The sequence below is a fragment of the Pleuronectes platessa genome, chromosome 12, assembly GCF_947347685.1.
Source record: "Pleuronectes platessa chromosome 12, fPlePla1.1, whole genome shotgun sequence".
NCBI classification, from domain to species: Eukaryota; Metazoa; Chordata; class Actinopteri; order Pleuronectiformes; family Pleuronectidae; genus Pleuronectes; species Pleuronectes platessa.
Genome location: NC_070637.1, coordinates 22,383,347 through 22,401,793, shown reverse-complemented (window position 1 = coordinate 22,401,793; position 18,447 = coordinate 22,383,347). Strand labels below are relative to the sequence as shown.

Here is an 18,447-nt window from a genome sequence, read left to right as displayed (position 1 = left end):
ATTTTGAAAACACTTATTTAGTTTCCGCTGCAACTTTAATTTATTTTCAATCAGGGCAATGCATGATGGGATATATTGCTCTGTTATAAAGTCAGGCTTATTAACCCCAAACTGAACTGGTTTGACCCTGGTGCTTCTCACCGGTGCTGGACGACTTCCAGGTCTTCCAGTTTCTCTGGGATCTCCATGCTGTTGAGCCACTGCTCCTTCTCATCGATCCACACCTCGCAGGCGCTGGCTTCACTCTTCATCTTGTAGAGCGCCAGAGCGTCCTGCAGCGCCTGCTTCCTGAGGCGCGTCAGCTCCACCACCTCCTTGTATCGCTCCTCGATGCCGGCCAGCCGGCTCTGAACCTGCACATTGAAACAGAACCATCTCACAGTGAGTGCGGTGCCTTCCAGACGAAATTACTATCTACTCTGATTCTCCACAGATTTAGAACCATTCAAAGGAGACTCCTCACCTCCTCAGAGTCGGCCTTCTCGGGCGGCAGCGTGTGGGACTGTTCGTGCAGAGCGTCGATGACGGGCCGGTAGCTCCCGATCTCCTCTGCAACGTCTTTGTGTTTCTTTACCAGAGCCTGAGTGGAGAACTCGTCGTGGCCGACGTCGACGCTGGAGACGATCCGCAGCACGTCCAACATCCACGTGTCGATGTCGTCAGCATCGGCCTGAGGAGAGAAGAGGAAGTGATTTAGTTTCTGAGCTGGAGCTGAACTTTATTTTTTTTACCAGCATTCTACAGACGTCTGCTAATCAACTGAGCTGAATTCAACCAGTCAATTTCTATTAGAAACCATGAAAACCTGTTTTCACCTGGAACTGGTGCTGGTTGCAGGCTTCCTGCAGACGGGCTTTACGAACGGCAGAGAGACGCTCCAGAGCGGCCCACTGCTCCTGCAGCACAGAGGAGAGGAAGCAAGGGTTTAGGAAATTATGCATCTTGATGTTTGAGGACGGATTTACAGGTAAATACACTTTTTCTGAAAGTCCAGAAGGGTTTCTACTAATGAAATCAAACAAATTAAACAGGAGACAAAAGTTTCATCAAACACATAAGTGAGGTTATGAACCTTTTTATGATCTACTCCCCTTTAGGAGATGAAAAACCCATTCCCCAAATTATTAAATGTGAGCTTTCAGTTTCAACGGCTCCAAATAAGATGGAGTTGGACAAATGTTTGTTAAACAAGTTAAAGATTAAATGTTGCGATGACGCTCTCGGAGCAGCTGCAGTTTACCTGGACGTCCTGGATTCGCTCTTTGATCTTATCGGCTCCAAAGTGGTTGTTGGCCACCAGCTCATCTCCCTGTTTGATGGTTTGCTGTAAATGAGCCGCTCGCCCAGTCATCTCGTCCTCGAAGGCTTTGTGCTGACTCAGCAGTCTCAGCGCACCTGTCAGATCCTTCCCATAATCCTCGGAGGACAGGATCTGCTCCTTCTCTCGGATCCATCCCTCCTACGAAACGCAGACACATTCAGGTCTCGGTTAAATCACGTCCCAACGACCAGACAACTCCAGGTAGACTTTTAATAATAGTAATAAAATAAATAAAAAAATAACCTCTTCAGCCATTTCCCAGAAGAATTTCCATAGGCGGCGGGACTCCTCCAGGCGAGCTCGCCGTTCAGCCGCGAGCTGACTCAGCTCCTGGTAGCAGAACTCCAGGTGAGCCACTCGATCCCTGATGATCTGTGGGTCACACGGGTTATAACCTGAGGAGGAGAGAAACGATTAATGTCCCGCTCATCGAAATCTGCCAGATGAAGAGCCCACACTCAAAAATGTCCTCGAGCCATCATCCGCCCATCTCACCCTCGGAGTCGCTGCCGAATTTCTGAGCGTTCAGGTTGACGTTCTTGACCCGAGTGGCCTGGATGCTGATGTCCGCCTCCACCAGAGCGTGTTTCTGCATCAGGTCCTCAACACCCAGCAAATGTTTCCCATAATCCTGAGAGAGCAGCAGCATCTGCACCGAGAGACAGAGCCCGGGGTCAGAGGTCAAACCATCACACAGGGACATCTGATATTTACAGGAACTCGTTTTGGACAGAACATCTTAACAGAGGGAGCACTGATAATAACTGTGTCAATTCTTCTTCAGGAAATTCCTCATTTTGAATTTCACCAGTTTAATCAGCGATTGATCAGATGTTAATTCATCTAAAGAGAACAAATCAAAAGATGAAATATGTCTGAGATTTGCAATAGTTCAATAATAGACTAAATGTAAATATAATTAAAAATACAATGATCTCAACGATTCCAAATTCACCTGAATAAACCAAATTAACTTATTTTTCACACTGAAACTAAAACTGATTATTAAAGTAGCTTCTGCTTTCTTTTTAATTACAATAGATTCGATGAGATTTCAGTTCCTTAACCAATATCATACTTGTAAAATCTGACTTCGCAAATTATGAAAAAATCTAAAACAAAGTCCAAACTTCTTGAGCCTATCAGCGTTCAAACTTTAACTTTAAAACCATTTTACCTAAAAAAAAAAAAGAATATAAAAATATATATTCTTCACCTACTAACACATATGTGTTAGTAGGTGATGTAATACTTACATCTTTCTTTTGGCCACAAATATATCACACAAAAAAAAAAATCACCTGTTTTCACAGATGACAACAAAATTAAATTGTACCCGTTATATTTTAATCTTAAAGTAAAACCCCTGGCTCCGCTCTGATTGGGCCACGCCCCCTGCGTACCTTCATCTCGTCCATCCAGTCCATGATGTAGAGCATCTCCTGGAAGACTCTCTGCAGACCCAGGTTCAGCTCCAGTCGGTGGCGTCGGTCCTTCAGCAGCTCCAGCAGATATTCCCACAGCCGGATCACGTTGTCCTTCCTGGCCGTGATGCGTTTGATGTCGTGGTAATTCTCTTTCTCCAGCTCCTTCGCCACAGAAACCACCGCCTGGGGGGGGGGGGAACGGAGGAAAACACACAAAACAAAAACAACACTCAAATGTTAACAGGGAAATTGTTCAGGAGCTGGTGAGGAATTTTCCGGAATGTGTTTGAATCTGGATATTTGTGTATTTAAACACTTTTCTGTGTGTATGATGAAGTTTAGTTCCAAACATGTGATCAGGAGCAAGACTCTGGTTCAATGATCAAGGCTTAAATTGAAATCTAAACATTTACACTCATTAGATTAATACTATCCACCCGACTCTGCAGGACTCGACTCAATCCCGTCAACAATTCAGTCATTTTTAATCTGATAGAAGTTTAAATCAATTAACACCAAACCAAGGTTAACTCGTCCGATCCAGTGTTTGTACCGATTTAATCCATGAGAGTAATTGGATCAAGGTTAAAACCCTGAATATATTTATTTAGTTTAAATTTAATTCCACATGAGCTAATCTAATCTAATCTAATCCTGGGTTTAAAATTTGAACAGACAGCAGAATACATGCAGTGTTAAAAACACGATGAACCAGGTGAAGAACTGACCTGAACTCGCTCCTCGTATGCTGCAATGTCCGTTTCTATGGCCTCGTGTTTCTTAGTTGCAGCATCCACGGCCTGGAGGTCTAATCCAAAGTTATCCTGGAGGAGGAGGACAGAGGAGACAAGGAGACGAGGACAGAGGACACAAGGAGAGGAGATGGGAAATAAAGAGGAGAGGATGGAGGAAAGGAAACATAGAGAGGAGAGAAGAACATGTTTTTATTTATGACTTAGAAATAAGAATCTACATCAAAAAGTAATTTCCTTCATGAACTCCTGTATCGTTTGATCAAGCGGAATCAACCTTGTGTACGTGTGTTACCTGAGAGACGAGCCGCTGGTTCTCACTCAGCCACGTCTCCCTCATGGCGGCCTTGCGGTCGAAGCGTCGGGCGAGCTGCTCGAGTTTCTCCTGACGAATCAGCTCCGTCCTCAGAGCCAGCTCGCGCTCGTGCTCCGCTTTCTCCAGACGCTCCCACGCCTAAAACAAACACACCCACAACACAATTTCTCACATTAACTACATTAATCGTTCACACTGTAGATGCTGATAAACACTTTTACATCTCTAGATTATTATTTGTTGATAAATATTTTCTCTTTTCCACCTGAACTCTCCCCTCTATGTATTAGTTGTTGTTACCTTGTTGATGTCAGAGATGAGCTTTCCCTCTCGTGGAGTGTAAACCTTCTGGTTGTTGGCTCTCATCTTACTCTGGATGGTGAACAGCAGAACCTCAAGGTTCCCTTTCTCTGTAAACCTGCACACACACACACAATAGAAACACACACTCAGCACTGTTGTGGCACAGAGAGTTTGACTTTCAGACTTTTGGCTTCAGTTTGTGTTTTAAAAGGACAAATAAGTGTAAAAAAGTTAAAATATGAGTAAAGTTTGGAGTCATCGTGAACTGACTTTGACGGTTTCTCCACGGTGCGATACGTGTTGAAGGCCTGCAGCTGCTGCTGGACTCCCACCAGAGAGTTGGCGAACTTCCTGTTGTTGAGGATGATGATGGTCTGTTCGATCCACTCCAGCAGGTCGGACGCCAGAGACTCGTACTTCTCGACCATCTTCTCCGTCTCGATGGCGTTGTCCAGGACCTGGAAAACACGCCAGGAACACACATGTTTAAAATACTGATAATAAGAACGATAACAGAATGGTCCTTTAAGGTTGGAATAAGACTTTTTTTTTTACCTTCCCGATTCTCTTCCCCTCGACCTTCAGCGCCTTCATCTTAGAGAAGTAGTGGTAATAAGTCACCACGTAGGTGATGATTGACTTTTCATCAGGGTGGTCCACGCTGATGTCTGCACATACACACACACACACATATATATATATAAACATGTATTCTAAATGATAAAGTTGTCATTTTATTCTGAGTGTAAGTGTGAGGGATTGTGTGTGTGTGTGTGTGTGTGTGTGTGTGTGTGTGTGTGTGTGTGTGTGTGTGTGTGTGTGTGTGTGTGTGTGTGTCTGGTTGCTTGCGTGTGTGTTCTCTCACCCTCGGCGTCCAGCAGCTTGGTGAGGCCCAGGTGCTGCTCGGCCAGGTTGAAAGCATTCTGCAGGTTGTGGTGAGCGTTTGATTTCTTCAGCTTATCGAAGTCGATCAGGTCGGGTCTGAAACCATAAACAGAACGTGCTGAATTGATTTTTCGTTTCTTTTCCTGCTGTATTTCTTTTGTGGCAGCGACTGGTTGCTTTAATGTTGCGATGAAGAGTTTCTCTTTAGAGCCACTTTGAATACTTTTATTTATTTGCATTTTATTAACCTGTGTTTGTGGATGAGCGCGTTGAAGGCCATCCCATCTCTCCAGCTGGTGGAGAAGTTGTGGATGTTGACGTTTGGATATCTTGACAGGAAGAGCAAATCGTTAAAAACAGAATTTCTCAGTGATTAGTGTTTAATTATAACGTGATATCATATTCATAGAGTGAATTAAACTGGTGGAACCTTGAGGGATGGCTCCCACTCTTTTCTATGAATCAGTTTCCAGTTATAACGTTGTGCAATTCCCTCAATAGTAAAAACATAAAAACTCCCCCTTGAACATCTACATCCACTTCAGGGCAGGGAACAGGTGGTGAGAGGGCTGATGGGAAATGTAGTCTGAACATTTCTCTGTAGATGAGTAAAAACAGCTTTTAAAATCTCACCCGGCTGTTTTCATCTGACACCAGAGCAGCAGAGCATCTTTAGCCGACTTCTTCTCCTTGTTGTCCTCCGTCTCCACACTGATGTCCTGGATCTGAGACACACAGACAGACACAGAGTGTAAAAACACTGATAGAATAGATGTGACGTTTGGAACTGTCCATACTTTCCCAAAAATGTCCACACTTTCTAAAACTATCTCACTTCATAAACATGTCCTGTCTTTCTATCCAAACTGTCTATGGCTCCTGAAATTGTCCACATTTTCCAAACATACTTTAATACTCTTTTTGTAAATGTCCTCTCTCTCTTAAAATGTCCTCCCTTTCAAGGATTGTCCTGTCTCTCCAAAAGTCCACGCTTTCTTAAACCGTCCAAAAGTGACATCTTTTCTTAAAAATCATTTTGTTCCGAACGTAGACTAAAGAGCACGTCTCACCTCCACAACATCCATCGGTTTCAGTCTGACTGAAGCATGAATCAAATGTGAGCCGCAAATCGGCATTAACACGGCAAACACACATATGAGACAAACACACACACACACACACACACTTTAGTCCTTCTGTCACTCGGCTCCATTTCACGTTGGTCCCTCCGCTGCAGGATTTAAAACCACTAAAAAGAGTTTTTTAATCCTCTTATCAAATCTAAATCCTTTTCACCCATTTCCCCAACTGTTCACTGTCCTTAATGATGACATCATCACCCAGTGACACGACAGCGGCGTACAGTAAAATCTGTTCTTCTCTGAAGGTAGTTTGTGTCTTTTTAATGAGGCCTAAAGAAATGATGCAAAAACCAACTTTGACTCTTTAAAACAAAGGGAACACATTTCCCCTGATAATCCACATTTGATTAAATTAATCTTCAACAGTGGCTTTATTTAAGAATGTGAAGCAAAAAGTAGTGAATGAGAATCTTGGCTCCTGGTGGTTGATTTACCGACGGCCAGATAAACAAGATACAGATAATAAATGAGCCTCAACACTATGTGATAGGATGCAACACGGTTCAATGCACCTGACCCTGGATCACATGACCCACATCCCCGGTGCAGTTTTCTGATGTTCCTGGAGTGAAAGCACCTCCTCTTGGGATGTGAACGTGCGCGGCGGCCTCGTACCTGGAAGCGGAGGATGATGGTCCAGATGAGGCCCAGGGTGAGGCGGTGGTTTCCGTCTACGATGTCGTGGGAGCCCATGTTCTCCAGGTGGACCCTCTGCTCCTTCAGGAACTGCAGAGCCTTGTCCACGTTCTCCAGACAGTGGATCCGCATCCGACCCTTGGTGGGTTTGGGCTGAAACAAAAACAGAACTCCAGTTTTATTTATGACCCTCACAAACTCAGAGGCCGTGGACAGCTTCATGCTGTCGTATAAACACCAGGAAGAAGAAAACAGCTGCAGACACAGCTGAGTGATTTCAAAACCCCACACTTTGTGTTTTCATAGATTTTCTTCAACTGGACATTATTTATACAAATCTTATTCTCAAAAGGATTTCATCTCAACACAGGAATGTTTCAAGCAATAAATATTTCGCAAAACCAAAAATGTATCATAAACCAAGAATCATAAGTTATAGAACAATTACAAAAGGAACTAATGGATCTTTAGATGATTTTATAAACCGAGAAGCAGGATGTGATGAGTTTGAGCTCTGCTGTCTCTGTTTTTAATGACTCAGCATCTTGTCGAGTCCTTTGGACGACAGACACATGTCGGAAATGATGTTTACATCCTGAAATATAATTAAAACAAACCACAGTGATGATAAACAGCTAAAATAAAATAAATGTCTGAGCTGTCAGCGATGTAACATCCTGCAGGTCGTCAAAGCAACATGTTCATCGTCCAACTCTGATCTCAACATCATCATCATCATCATCATCACTACGATCAGGATGTCGCCCGACAATAACACAACTATCTTTGCTTTTCCTCACACAGACACACAAACATCAGTGATCTGGTTGGTTCAAGTCAGACAAAATGTATTAACTAAGCATCAAAGATGGATCAACCCACCAGTGAAATAGTCCCCACTAAGTTTTAGTCTCACTCATTCTATAACAGATATAAATGATGGACGCCCCCTGTTGTTCAGTGTGATTCAGCCTCTCGCTCTCAGATCAGATTCCTCTGCTGCTTCTGGAGGCGTCTTGGATCCGTGTGAAGCCTCAAACTTTCTCAATGACTCTCTCTCTCCTCCCCCCCCCCCCCCCCCACACACACACAGTTACTGCCTCCATCCATCCTGCTCAACACTTCACCATCCCTCTGGCCTTTATTTCAGCTTTCTCTAATTTTTTCCCCCTCTTCTTTAACTCTCTGCCCAAACTAGGACTAACAAAACTATAATTGAAATGTAATAATATCAGAAAAAATACGTAGTGTATTACACTTCCTCCCTGACTGCGCAGTTGTGTTTTCTCCCTGTGTGCATCTGACAGGTTGTGAAAAGACCGGATGACAGCGCCATGGAGAGGGAGGAGGTCAGATTTGAGGAGACGGGAAAGACGTGCCAAGAAGAAGAAGACGAAGAAAAGAGGGAGAGGAAAGAGAAGAAGAGGAGAGTTTGGCTCATGGCTCTGGAAGGCAGGTCACACCGGGTTGTTCTGACTGAACGCGTCTGAGTTTATGTCTCTTGGTATGGAGCAAAGATTCATCTCAAATCATCTCTTCCAGTTTGTCCTGGTAAATAAAAGTGATTCGATTTTATTTGCACTTTTAACTTAATTTAAAATGACTCATTTATTACAGAGCTCTTAAGAAGATGAATCACAGAGCTCATAAAAAGATGCACATTTCATTTGTTAATGTGCATAATAAAACTTGTGCTTCCTTCCTCTCAGACTGGGACCACGTTGATTTATTACATATTGATGTCAAGACAAAAAAAGAATATTTAATATATAAAGAGAATATTTGGGACATCCCCAGAAGACTGATAAAATTACCAGTAAGGATGAGAAATGGACAAAAGAATGATGATTAGAGTTTGAAGCTCATTTAATCTCGCCTGATGCTGCCCCTCTTTCAAAATAAAAGCCCTGACAGCGACGTGACCCACCAGTCTCTCTCCTGACAGGACCTCCAGCAGCTTGATGAGCATGCGTCCGTCCCTCAGGTCCATGTAGAGGTCGGTGATGCGACAGGAGACTCTGGACAAGTGTGAGTTCACCCATTTCACGAATGTCTTCTTCTGCACCGCCTCGCGCTCATCTGGACGAGAGACACAGGGAGAAAGAGAGAGAGAGAGAGAGAGTGAGAGATTAGTCATTACAGAACACGGGATAAAGAGAAACGCAAACAAAACTATCAACAAACAGAGGTGTGCACATGGTGGCGTGCACGTACAAGGTCGACATTTTCTCTTCATCGCACTTAGGTCAGAGAGCGAGTGACCTCAGACAATAAGAGTAGACTTTGTTTGACCCCTGGAAGGAAACAAGACTGAGACACACACAAACATACACACACAACTGATAAGAAACCCTGCCTGTAATAAAAATGACACACAAACATTCATATAAATTCATGACCTTCAGGGTGTGTGCCTGTGTGTGTGTGTGTGTGAGTCTGTGTGCAGCAGGACAATAGCTTCACTGTTGACCGGCCTTCAGTTTCTTTATCACTCAGCACAAACCCACTGGAGAATGTCTGATATCAAAGTGAAGCTGTGGTTAACATGTGGAGGAGACGTCATGGTGTCTGTGAGCGGTCAGAAGCAACAGGGACGACTGGACGGAGCCAGGAACACCACACACACGACAGTGATCTGATTACAGAGGGGCGTGTGGAGGAGTCTGTTTGAATCCTTGATTTTACATCCACCCAACGTGCTCGTACACACACAAGTGAGATCATTCTGGCTGCAGTAATGGCATGTGGAAGATTACATCTGATCATTAATACATTTCAAAAGAAGAATCTGTCAGTGGAATCAGACGTTTTTAAAGGTGCAGTCAGTTTAATCTAATGTTTCTTATCTGTGTCGGTCGCTGCTGAAGATTCAAACTTTGAAAAAACAAGCCGAGGTGTTTCAGAGGCTAGACCCGTCCTCATCAGATGATCCACAGCACCGGCCATTTGTTTCAGCACATACTGTACTTTACTGCGTGTGTGTGTGTTTGTGTGTCTTATCTCCATCTTCATGCTTTCTATTGCATTTTCTGCACGCAGGGGTGTGTATCCACTTTATGGCATTTTGTCTTCTAAGTGTGTGTGTGTCAGTGTGTGTGTGTGTCAGTGTGTGTGTGAGTGTGGGGGCTTCCCCTTCCTGTACAGAAAATGAAGCAGCTGCTCGTCCGAGCAAGAAAACAAACTCACAGACACACACACACACAAAAACTGCTGGACTACACCCATAGAATAAACATTCATCGTGTGTGTGTGTTGGAGCTGAACCGTGTGCGTATGTGTGTGTAACATCACTTCTTCTTTCTATATTCAAAGAAGCAGCTGCAGCAGGGGGAGATCTTGTCTCATGTACACATCTGTTTATTGAAACCTGTCCTGGCTCAACACAATGAAGAGCTGATGGATGAGCGCTGTATAAAGACGGTTCCACTTATTGACCTTATTGTTTCTACTGGTTGTTTTTCCTGTATCTGTTTATATCAGTAAAAAGCCCCTGGACACGACTTCCAAATACTGGCATCAGATTTGGTGTTATTGGTTATTATTAATTATACTTGTTATCAAGAGAGACGTCATGAAGGGGCCATGACGCCAAAGATGGCGGCGGCTGCGGGACACACATCCTGCCCCCTCCTCCTCCCTACGGGCCAATCGTCTGCTTTACAACAGCAAAACAGGAAACGTATTTAACGAGAACATCGCTCAGTGGAGCACAAACTTCCACCAAGACCCACCAGTCCCTCACGACCAGTCAAGCTGCACCAAATGACACCCATACCCTCAAAATCAGACCTCTATATACGTCTAATTTGTAAATCAAGACCAATGAATTATTCTCTGGGAAAATCAACAAAACCACCAATCTCAAAGTTTGAGAAAAAGATTCAAAGGAAATGTAATGATTTCTTTCTTGTACTGTTACACATCTTTTCACCAAGTCTGTTGAAACACATCCAGTAGTTTATTATGTGATCCAGTAAACACCAAAAAACGTTCAGGGGTTAAAACATAACCTCTTTGGCCGGAGGTAAAAATGATGTCTACGGGATGAAATGAAATATATTTTTGGTCATTTTGTCTGAAACTTAAATATAGAAAAAGTTTCTCTGCGATAAGTCGATATATCAGTTTATCATTTGTTAATCAGTTCCTCTGCTCTTTATTTCCAGTACAGTTGTTTTTACAGATCAGTTTAGAGACCAGATTCATTTGGTGAATTTACAGTCGGGTCATTGTTATTGACTCAAACAAACAAACAAACAAACAAACAAACAAACAAACAAAAAAAACGGAAACTATTTTATTCTTTAGCTTTTTTTCCATCCTTTAATAAATTGTAACCGGGCAGATTAATGAACAGCTGGGATTTATACCGGCAGGAGTTATTTCAGGTGAGTTTAGCACTGGTCTGACCTGTGAGTGATAAGTTAAGATAAATTATGCACACATGCACACACCACACACACAGACACACACAACTAAGCAGAACTCAATGTCAGCGGCTTCAATTACCTTTATAGATTTACAGATACTGCTGAATGTACGAGACACAGCATTGTATGTGTGTGTGTGTGTGTGAGTGTGAGTTTCCAGAGGACACAGTGTTGTCTCCCAGTGAGTCAATTACACACATGTGCACACATTCATACACGCACACAATTAGAGGATGACCTTAACCTGAGCCTAAGGAAACACACACACACATACACCAGACAGGGGTGTGGCCTTGCTTGTCTCTATTGGGATGAAAAATCAATAACTCCGCCCATTTTAAATGAGCATCACACACAACACACACACACAGGAATGACACACACAGGAATGCACAGCCTGAGCATCATGTGAGGTTCAGCACGGCTTGTATCATTGTGTGAATGTATCAGCGCCATTGTAATGTCAACGTTGTGTTATGACAAGAATTCACACAGACTTTCAATACAAACACACAAACCTACACACAAACTTGTGTTAAGGCTAATAAAATATAAATTGATAAAATAATTTGTTAGGAAACTGTATTTTGTTCCACAGAATTGAAAAGACAAAGAAAGAAGAGAAGAAGAAACTGCGAATGAAAGAAGAACTGAATAAAAGGATAAAAGGAAAGGAAAAGGAAAGTGACAGCGAGAAGAGGAAGGACCGAGCAAACAAAGGAAACAAAAGAGAAAATAATGTACTAAACAACTGCAAGGCAAGAAAAGGCAAGAAAAGGTAAAAGAGAATAAATGGAAAAGGAAGGAAGAAAAGAAAAGGAAATTATTATGAACAGATTCGATTTTTTAACCAAACAGTAAATAATGTTTCTGTCCCAAGTTTTGCCTTGAGACCAATTTCATCCAAACCTCACCAGCTCCACCAATCAGCTTCTCTCTGACGTTAAAGTCAGGGTCAGCAGGTCTGAGGAGGCGGGGCTTAAACTAAGCCTAGGAGGTTCAAGTCATGGAAACAAAACAAAAAAACTGACATCAACCCACAGCTGTGTTCCCCTGAGTGAGGACTGCATACAGACACACACACCAGACAGTGTGCGTCAATGTGATTTAGGTCAGAAATAAATCTTTAATTTGGAATCGTCCAGACCAAACTGACACCTTCACATCTATTCTGTGTGTGTGTGTGTGTGTGTGTGTGTGTGTGTGTGACTGAGGACTCTTACTGTTTAATTTCTCATCTAATAGTAACTTTAAGCTGTTTTCAGACCTGAACTGAAGAACACACACATTCCTGAAGAAATGTCTGAGTCAGTGTCTCTGGACATTTTCTTGAACTTTTCCTGCAGCCTCCTACTGAAATCTGTGTTAGCAGGAATGTGCACAGGGAAGCAGACACACACACAAACTTCACACAAGTCCTTCAGGTGACGACAGTTGATATTTTTTTGTTATTTCGTAAAATCTATGAAACAAAGTCAAATAATCTGTGATTTCAGCCTCAAAATGAAGTTTCCTTATTTGTCATACATCAGTTATGAATCAATATTTTGGGGGGGGTTTTAATATTGGTTGAACTAAGCAAGATGTTTGCAGATTGTGTGTTTTACTCTGAATTTGTGACACACTTTCAGAAAATACGTCATGGACTGAATAATTGATTGAAAACAGAATTCAGCAGATCAATCAATAATGACAATAATGGTCAGTTCGAGTCTCAGTTGAGACTTTGTGTGTCTGAGAGTTACACAGAGCAAACATATGAAACATCTGTTTCCACTAATAGACACACACAACCACACACACACACACACACACACACACACAAATGTGTTCACTCTCCCATGTCTTTGGTGTGTTTCCAAATCCAACCCACTTCTGGGCCATTCATGGTGGATCGCATGACATTAACTAAACACATACGCACACACACACACACGCACACACAGGAAAACACACACACACACACACACACACACCCCCCCAGACACACAGTAATGTTAATATTCGCGGCCTCCCTGCTCATCCTGTGGGAGATCAGGAATGCTGGAATCCTGGAAGTGCAAAACTGGAAGTGTGTATTTTAATAAGGTTATATGATCGTGTGTGTGTCACTGAGGTAAAAAGCCTCATGTGTTCATAGACGTTGGAGATACTTTCTCCCAGTTTAACACTATGCTTAGCGTTAGCTTCATCATTAGCTCTGTGGTGAATTGGGATATTGAATAATGAGGAGAGAGAGTGTGGACACACTTCCTCTGAGTGACGTCTTGTTTCTGCTGAGTGAGAAGCTGAAGCTCCACATGCTGCAGACACAGCACGAGATCCTTTCAGCCAATCACACCACACAATACTGAGCCTGTCAGACCCTCAGCCAATCACACTGACCTCTGACTGGACGTGAACGAGACATTGTGTGTGTCTCGTACACACTCACACACAGTGAGCCAGATTGAGGAACAGAGGAGCATTGAGAGCTGAACACTGACTGACTGATGATCAGACTGTTCAACTGACTGAAAACATACGTCCAGTTCCCTGAGTTCAGTCCAGTTCACTCTCACGTCTTTAGTTTCAAATTAAAAGTTCATTATTTTCGTGAAACTGTTTCAGAAAGTAGACGTCGTTGAAAATCTAAAAAAATATGTTGAGTAGTAGACGAGGTGCAAAGTCTGACACATGGAGAACATCTCGACTCTAACGACAAATTAAAGGAGACTTATTCTGTTCAGATACTCACAATCATTGTAATTAATGTAAAATGTTTTTAGTCTTTACCACTTATAGCTCTTGTCTCTTTAAAGGAACTATATCAACAGTGAGGTGTTTGTGAGTGTTGCTGTGCATGCTAATGATTGTTAATGTATGTTGAAGTGTGTTATTGTCTATATTAATATGCCGCTTAGTGTGTTAAAGTGTGTGAGGTGTGTTTGTCAATGTGTTAAAGTTTGTTTTAATGTTGGTTAAAATCTGTTTGTGTGTTAATGTGTTAAATTGTGTGTGTTTGTGTGTTTATTAGTGTCAAAGTGTGTATTTGTGTGTGTGTGTGTGTGTGTGTGTTGCAGCCTGCTGTAACAAAAACCTCCTGTGAATTAAATCATTTCGTCCTCTTTACTTTTCGTCACCGTGTGAACGTCACATTCCTGAGCTCTGAGAAGATAGACGCTCTCCGTCACCATCATGTTAATGAAACGCCGACACAACGACACACACGTCCATCATCCTCTATTAAGTGTCAGAGTCACAGGGTTCAGGCCGTCAGCTGACACACACACACACACACGTTATCATGTTTTTATTTCATGATCTCTCTCTCTCTTGCCGAACTTAGGCCTGCCCCCTCTCTGCTGTTGGGAGCATGCTCAGTGGAGCGTTCCAATCAAAGGGTCCTTTCATCCAACCAGACGACGTGATAACACACACACAGACACACACAGAGAGAGACACACACACGGAGCGTGGTTTTCCTGTCACACACACTGTTCTTCCTCAGACTGTCACACACACTTTGAAAACACACAGCTTCTTCCTCGAACACTCACTCATGTCACTTTCTGCCCAAACACTCAACAATGTCTCTATTATCCGCCTCTCTCTCTCTCCCTCTCTCTCTGTGTGTAACTGAACCTGACTCGACCTCAGGTGAAAGTTTCTGAATCGTTTCCAGACCTTTCGTCTTTTCAGGAAATGTCTTTGAGAAAAAAAATTGGGGGGAAAATAACCTTGAAAACTTTGCAGGAAACACGGCGACATTTAGAGAAACGTAACTTAAACATGATATTCTTCATGCTGCCATCAGAGAGAGAGAGGAAGATCACATCGAGATGGTCGACAGCTGTGGCCTCAAGAAGTTCAGAGCTGTAAATATTTTAATAATCAATTCAATTAATGATCAATCAACCCGACCTTCAGCCACTCAGCAACTTTGTTTGTTACCTGAAGTTGCTTAACTGACATTTATTTGAACCTAATTGTTGTTTAACTCTAGAGACACCGATTAAATGTGTGTTTAGCTTTTTGTTGACTGAAACTACATAAATGAAAATGGTTGGAATTCAAGTAAAATACAAAAAAGCTGATGCAGTCTTTTCTACGTGAAGCTGCTGATTAACTCTATAAAATGTTTGATAAGATTGTGGCTGGTGAGAGCTCGTACTTTTTAATACTAAGCAGTTCATCTGTTTGTGGACACCCTTGATTAGAGGCTGGTTTATAAACAAATGATAAAATCCTTTTACATTTAAATATTATAATTCTACTGTTTATATGATAATATGGTGATAAGTGCACCATGAGATTGTATCAGACGGTAAACGGCGAATCACAGACGTCTACTGAGCAGAACTTGACCTTGACGACGGAGGACGAGTGATTTATCCTCCCACCTTTGTGTGAGCTTTATCGGGTCGAGACAGAGGAGGCTTCCTTTAATTTCACTAAGAGGATGGACGGGGGGAGGGAGGGAGGAAGAAAGGAAAGGCGGGAGGGTGACCGGAGCAGTTACAGACGCTCGGCTGAAGCTCATGAAACATTGATGAGGTGAAGGAGGAGGAGAAAGAGGAGAAGAGGGAGGAAGAAGAGCACCTTTTAGACAGTAAGAGAAACAGAGGCTGGGATATTTTTGTTCCATCCAGACCACGTTAGACACGCCCATGTTAATCCACACACACACACACATAGCTCAGAGGCTCCCAAACCACCGAGAAGTCCTCTGATTGGCTGGCTCGGGACAACAGAGGAGAGAGAGGGGGATGCTGGGAGCAGCGAGGGATGGTGGTTTTGTTTTGTTAGCATGGCGGTGTGTGTTTGTGTGTGTTGTGATCTCAGGGGAAGGTTTGTGTGGTTCTAACAAAACAATCAATTCATGATGTAGCAATGTTTCAAGCCCCACCCACCACAAATTTCAAAATAAAGCGTTAGAGGCTCGTATTGATGGACAGATATTACAGAGGCAAACGATAAGGATCGATGTGAGATAATGATGTCTGTCTGAAATGCTGTTTTTGCTATCGACCATTCTCGCAAAAATCTGCAGAAGACTGGGGAATGTAGTCCAGAGGGATTTTAACTGAGAGGCTGTCAGTTCAACAGCTGCCTGACAAAGTGCCTTTGAGCAGAGTCAGCGTCTGTCAGTCAGTGGAGTGAGCTCATTGTCATGTCTCATTAAACCTTCTTCACTAAACCAGAATAAAAGTCAAGAAAATCATCCTTGACTGTTCCCTCGAGTTGTTTATCACTCAACTGCTGACAGACCTCTGCTCTGTTTAAAAATCTCCCATGAGTCAGTTCAGTTTGCAATTTGTCGACTTGTTGGCCTCCATAATTGCTTGATTTTTAACCAGGACGTTCACTCAATACTGCCCCTAATGAGGTGGAAGAGCCTCCTCCCCATCTCCTTTCAGTCCTCCCAGTGCAATAATCACCGCCTGCTTCCGTATTCATCGCCCCGGTGGGAATTAGAGGATGTGAGGTGCACTCTGAACCACCTGAGCCACACATGGGACAAACAGAGAATTTATAGCCACTCAATGCTGAACGACTTAAGTCATAAAACCCCGTCCCAGACCTTTGTATTTATCTGAGGGTTTCCTGGATGAGAAGTGAAAGGGATTCAAGGGACCGTCTGGGTTTCATAGTGATGGTTTCTTGATGAAGTTCTCTGATTTGTACAGATGGCAGCAAATTACCAAATTAAACAAAAGTATGTTAGTAATTTTTCGAAATGTTAGATTCTCTCCCGAAGGAACCTCCTTCATTTGATGTGATGGTGGCAGGGAACATACAGTATCACTGCAGACTAACCCGAACTACACAAGAACATCCAAAAGATCAATAGAACCCCTTATAGGTCCTCAAGAACCTTGTAGTTGATCAGAAAACTATAAAATACACATTTGTTAAACCTAATTAATGTTTTTTCCCACCTCCAAAGACCCACAGAAACTATCTCTGGAAGTTCCTCACAAACAACTACAACCTCCCTATATTTATTTTTGTTTAAATGCCAGACAAAAATTCCAAATGTTCACAGACTCTTTTAAAAACTAAACTATCAATCCATGGGCTTCTGTCACACTTTGGGTGAAATGTGGCAAAATACATTAACTCCACTCAAATGTTGGACTGTTTAACGTTTGCAGTGAAAAACAAAAGCCAACTCCTCACTAAGTTTTTTTTCTATTTCCAGATTTAAACAAAAATACAAGAACCTGTAACAAACTGGGTATAAAAATGGAAAAAGGTGTGTTTTTGTTTTGAAGACATTGCTTCATTTGCTGAGATGTGGCTGATCAATAATTAAACTTTCCTCTATCTTATCACCAAACTTTATGATCCTTAAAAGATAACATACAAGATAATTCTCCTTCTACAAACATTCTGCCTTGGTTTCAAGACCAATATATTCTCAAAGCCCCACGATCGTCCTCCTGCGTCCACCTTCACGTGGCCTCGAGCCAGAGAGATGCTTTCAGAGAGGAGGATGATCCGGAAGTTTCAAGGCTTCAGCTCGGCATCGAGGCTGCGTTTAGAAAAACTGGATCCATTAACCTTCAGCTAAATTCAGCCACTGAAGTGTTTCTCCAAGGAACATTTTGGAATTGAATCATTTTAACGGTGACTGACATTTACTGGAACGACTGAGATGTTCTGAAGAATGAATATAAACCATTAACAGTTGACATCTCAACTTTCATCTAGTGAATGTTGCAATAAGTTTTTCCAACAATGTGACACAGATGAAAAAGATTCAAATGCATCATGATCTCATGTGATTGGGTGAAAGTGTTGCTCTCAGGAAGGTTTGTGGTCCAATCATGACACACAGTACAAAACACATAGTGATGACATGTGAAATGACTTAAGAAAATAGGCGTGTTATTCAGAAAGCATTCTGTGACACCAGTCTGTCAAATGAGTAGATGATGAAATCATCTCCTCCTACAGAGACTCGGCTGTGACTCACTGGTTTAACTGTTGTCAGGCAACAGAAGATCATGATAAAAAACAGGCGTCCAACTGCATTGTGATCCACAGAAGAACAAAGTGACAGAAACACAAACGTCACATATGAAGTTTGTTTAACACTGAGAGAAGATCAGTGAAGAATGAAACTAACACTGAAAACACATCAGACAAAAAGTAAAGGATCCAAACAAGCAACTAACTTACAAACCCACCGACTGATCAACAACCAACTACCCAACCAACCAACTTAAATCTTTATTCTATTTATATCA

General features: G+C 42.4%; 1 protein-coding gene across 2 annotated transcripts in view; it reads right to left on the bottom strand.

The window, feature by feature from the left end:
• Nucleotides 1-18,447, bottom strand: part of LOC128453038 (spectrin beta chain, non-erythrocytic 1) — a 73,605-nt gene that overhangs the window by 20,545 nt on the left and 34,613 nt on the right. For both annotated transcript variants that reach the window (XM_053435653.1, XM_053435652.1), the window contains 17 exons: nt 8,710-8,861; nt 6,762-6,935; nt 5,638-5,729; nt 5,253-5,333; nt 4,985-5,100; nt 4,675-4,787; nt 4,390-4,577; nt 4,117-4,234; nt 3,796-3,954; nt 3,477-3,572; nt 2,725-2,931; nt 1,817-1,970; nt 1,565-1,716; nt 1,241-1,459; nt 816-896; nt 464-670; nt 142-353 (listed from right to left, as the gene is read on the bottom strand). In XM_053435653.1, coding sequence (XP_053291628.1) covers nt 142-353; nt 464-670; nt 816-896; nt 1,241-1,459; nt 1,565-1,716; nt 1,817-1,970; nt 2,725-2,931; nt 3,477-3,572; nt 3,796-3,954; nt 4,117-4,234; nt 4,390-4,577; nt 4,675-4,787; nt 4,985-5,100; nt 5,253-5,333; nt 5,638-5,729; nt 6,762-6,935; nt 8,710-8,861 — 2,521 coding nt within the window. The remainder of the gene's footprint in view (nt 1-141; nt 354-463; nt 671-815; nt 897-1,240; nt 1,460-1,564; nt 1,717-1,816; nt 1,971-2,724; nt 2,932-3,476; nt 3,573-3,795; nt 3,955-4,116; nt 4,235-4,389; nt 4,578-4,674; nt 4,788-4,984; nt 5,101-5,252; nt 5,334-5,637; nt 5,730-6,761; nt 6,936-8,709; nt 8,862-18,447) is intronic.